Source organism: Sphaeroforma arctica (assembly GCF_001186125.1).
Source record: "Sphaeroforma arctica JP610 unplaced genomic scaffold supercont1.708, whole genome shotgun sequence".
Classification (NCBI taxonomy): domain Eukaryota; class Ichthyosporea; order Ichthyophonida; genus Sphaeroforma; species Sphaeroforma arctica.
In genome coordinates this window covers 44,332-48,733 of record NW_014039850.1, presented here as the reverse complement: position 1 = coordinate 48,733, position 4,402 = coordinate 44,332, and the positions used below count along the sequence as shown (strand labels likewise).

General features: G+C 48.0%; 1 protein-coding gene across 1 annotated transcript; it reads left to right on the top strand.

The window, feature by feature from the left end:
- Positions 1-465: 465 nt before the first annotated feature.
- SARC_08164 (hypothetical protein) lies at positions 466-3,210 on the top strand (the record flags this gene model as incomplete). The annotated part of the gene is made up of 2 exons (XM_014297872.1): positions 466-542; positions 980-3,210. Coding segments are annotated over 2 exons (2,308 nt in total), but the record flags the coding sequence as incomplete, so codon positions are not given.
- Positions 3,211-4,402: the final 1,192 nt, after the last annotated feature.

Below are 4,402 nucleotides of genomic sequence, written 5' to 3'. Positions count from 1 at the left end.
TATATATATATATATATATATATATATATATATATATATATATATATATATATATATATATATATATATATATATATATATATATATATATATATATATATATATATATATATATATAGATTTGTATCAGTATATTTGTATTGGTCCAGTCTGTACTTTGTAATTCGGGAGTCAAATTTGAGGAGGCCTGTGACAGTATACTTATTTACATGCTTCCAGATACTATCTGCAGCGTTTCTTACGCATCATTCAACTTACCAGGTGCCTATATTTTGCGGAATTTCTTTAGTGCACATACATGCGACGCTTCGCAGTCATGACCCAACTTTTCTGCTTATATTGTGAATTGTGTACGTTCTCTATAGGTAAAGTCGATAGAGCTGTCGATAGGCTGCTGACGAACCCTCCCACATTTGACGTGCCGAAACGCACAGGCACACCCCCTTTGACCACTGTGCATATGGATGCTGCCTTTGTGGGTGATGCCAAGGCAACCGACCAACTTAGGAGGGGCGAGGACGCAACTGCATTGCTGCCGGCTGGTATGTGGGATAGGTGGGCAACACTGTATGCAGAGTATATGAGGGTGATTGGTGGGTTTGAGTACTGGGTATAACTACTAGATGGCATAGATAGTGTGTATGTAGTCCAGTGTGTGAACAACGTATTGTCAACCAGGTGTATACACGTGATCATTTAGGGGTGACTGTGCATGTCTCAATATCATAGGTGAGATGACGATCACTAGGAGCATATATGCTGACCTCAGAGCGGATTCTATATTTCTTTAGCCTTGCACGCCACGCTTGCCCTAAAGTCATTGTATTGAACAAGTTCTCTTCGAGTTTAGTATGGAGTTTTCAATGGTGTCTATTTGATTGCGCCTGCAAGTGAACCGGTTCGCTACCCTCTGGGACCGACTGTTAGGTCTATGGCCATTTATTCTAATTGATACTTTCAATACTTACCCTGACCATAGCGTCTCCTGCCTATCTGGCAGGCGGGGGAGTTTCAAACGCACTTCGTGAGCGCATGGAGATCACTCCGAGTTCTACACACAGTGCGAGGCAGCCCGCACCCCCAGTGCACGCAATGGCTACACCTGACCATGCACCAGTGGCGCAGTGTGGGGAAGTCTCGGTGGGACACCAAAAGGGCCGAGGATCGCACGAGAGAGTGCGACCGGGGGGCAGTAGAACGGTTGAAGCTTCGCCAGGGCGGGATATCAGCACTCCCGTCAGTGCCGACTCACCGATGGGGGTGGATGGCACACGAGAGCATGGCTATGAGTCCGCAGGAGAACGCCAGAGGCAGCAGGTAACGGTAGGCAATGTGGCGGTAGGCACAGCTGACGAGGGGGTACATTCTCGCTTGGCCAGTGCCTATCTGTCCGTCCTTGCGGACCTCGGAACATCGAAGAGTAGTTTTAGCTCTGAAATGTCACAGGTTGCACCCGAGGCTCACCGGATAGGGCTGAGTGAGCAGGGCGGTGGAGGAGGTGAGCCGAAGGCAGCGACTGTGCACGTGACGAGAGTGGGAGATACAGGGCCGAGCACAGGCCAAGACCATCGGACTGTAGTTATGGTTGGCGAGGCGGGTGTTCGGAGGAAGGAGGCGGGGGTGCTGACATCATCTCCCTTCGCGAACCCCATGCCACGGCAGGCAGGAATACCGGTACAAAGCGGTACACAGGGCGAGACAGATGCGCCGCAAGGACAGGGTCAAGCAGGGCCTAGTGCTGGCAAGCACGGGTGTGGTATTGTCAACGTAACAGGGAATGACACAGACACGGGCAGCGGCAACGAACAGCCTGAGCCATTGGCTGATGGACGTGCCCAGACGCAGCGACACGCATGGCCCAAGCGACGCACAAGCCTACAGGTGAAGGACGATCAGAAGACACACGACACTTCACCAACCACACCACCACACACACACACGACCACCAGTGGGAGGGGAACACACAGGGACGAGCACACAGCACCACGCTCCTCAGCACACGACGACACCACGCTGTTATGTAGTACTACGCACAGAAGGTACAGTGCAGGGACACTCTCAGAAGGGCAAGCACAGCACACACAACAAACGCAGCCAACACAAATAACGCAACAAACACAACAAACAAACACAACACAAAATACGCAACACACACAACAAACACAACAAGCACAACAGCCAAAGACGCAACTCGAATCGGCAGTGGCTGATGTTGCGGGTGACCCCAGAGTAGGCGGTAGTACCGTAGGCCGAGCTGTGGTGAACAGAACAGCCACCGCAGAGAGGGAAGCGGAGACGGAGACGAAGACAACGGCCGAGATCACAGCAGACACCTCTCTCCGTCCAATTAGTCGTGGCAATAGAACGCACAGCTCAGCTGCGGATGGGGCGACAGCCGACGCGTCTGCGACAAGGGCGCCTGCAGCTACGGCAGACGCCAGGCCAAGCAGCACAGCCGAGCAAATGACTGGCAACGGTGTGTCTGGGGTGGATGGTATGGCAATCGACGCCAGGGTACGGGAATCCACCCATGCTGTCGATGGGGATAAGGAGATGGCGGGTGGCGACAGCATCACATCAGATGCCACGGCTGATCAAGGTTGGGATGGGGAGGTGTGTGGTGCGATTGACATTGACGCATGCGCGAGTGAGGGTCCTGAGCCACGCACAGGCGTAGCCGCAGATGACATTCCAGATGTCGACGCAATCGACGGATCCCCCTGCAGTAGTACGAGTGTGCGCGTGGTCTCTGGCTGTGGGAAACAGACCCTCGCGGGACGGACCAATGCAGAAGCTGTAGGTAAGGAGAGGGGCGACCAAGCAGTCCTCACACCCGCACGCAACACACGCTCAAGGACGCGCTTAGCCCAGAATACTGGGGTGTCCACAATTAGGACAGGGCCTACACCCGCACCCAAGAAAAGGGACCGCGGCAAGGTGGTTGATGTGATTCTCATCAGCAGCGAAGATGAGGCGTGCGACCGCGAGGACTTTGATTGGAAACCGGAGGTGGTTGCCAAGGCAACCAAGGCGCGCGTCAAGCGCAACAGTTTTGGCTCAATCAAACGATCGAATGCAGGGTCAGTCACGCGCAAACGTGCCAAAGCTTCGGGCGCGTCTGCGAAATCTGAGCCGTTCTCCGAGTCTGACGCTTTCAAACGGCTAAGGTTCGGTACTTGCTTTTTTTTTGTGGGAGTTGTGTGGTCGTGAAATATATCTGTGTATGTGGTATAGTGTGTGTCTGTTTGTGGTTTAGTGTCTGTATGTCTGTATGTTTGTAGTATAGTGTGTGTATGTTTGTGCTATAGTGTGTGTCTGTTTGTAGTATGGTGTGTGTATGTTTGTGGTATAATGTATGTTTGTGGTATAGTGTGTGTCTGTTTATGGTATAATTTCTGTATGTTTGTAGTATAGTGTGTATGTTTGTGGTATAGTGTGTGTCTGTTGTAGTATGGTGTGTATGTTGTGCTATAATGTCTGTATGTTGTAGTATAGTGTGTGTATGTTGTGGAATAGTGTGTGTCTGTTTGTGATATAATGTCTGTGTGTTTGTAGTATAATGTGTGTATGTTTGTGCTATAGTGTGTGTTTGTTTGTAGTATAGTGTGTGCCTGTTTGTGGTATAATGTCTGTATGTCTGTATGTTTGTAGTATTGTGTGTGTATGTTTGTGGTGTAGTGTGTGTCTGTTTGTGGTATAATGTCTGTATGTTTGTAGTATAGTGTGTGTATGTTTGTGCTAAGATGTATGTATGTTTCTAGTTGTATGTTTGTGTAAGTCTGTGGTATAGTCTTATTTGTACACCTACCTTTGCGGTATTGTGCGTAGTGCGTGAATCTGGTGTCACTCTGCAGAATAGATATTGTCAGTACTTTATGTGCTTATCTCATGCAAATATATAATGCAAGTCTATTTCAATATGCACACAATCCTATTTATTGATGTACATACGAAATATCTGCATATATGTATATATAAAGAGCACTGCACTGTTTTGTACACCCTTTGAAATAAATCGATGATATATTTATATAAATCGAACATATGCATTCGAACATGTGCATTCGAGGTCATTACTACATATGTAAACAAAAAAATGTGGTGATATTTCTCTGCTCCTACTGTTTTTCCAATACCCTAATGAATGTGTAAATTGTTCGAGGGTTTAGAGTTTTTAGTAGATACATCTGCAAACGTTCCTTGAGATCGCTTTGTTTAAATCATCATACACTTGTTCACCTGTGTTGGTTTTAGTGTAAAGTCATCATACACTTGTTTGCGTGTGTTGGTTGTAGTGTACTATCACCATACACTTGTTCACCAGTGTTGGTTGTAGTGTAAAGTCATCATACACTTGTTCACCTGTGGTGGTTGTAGTGTAATGTCATCATCCACTTCTTCA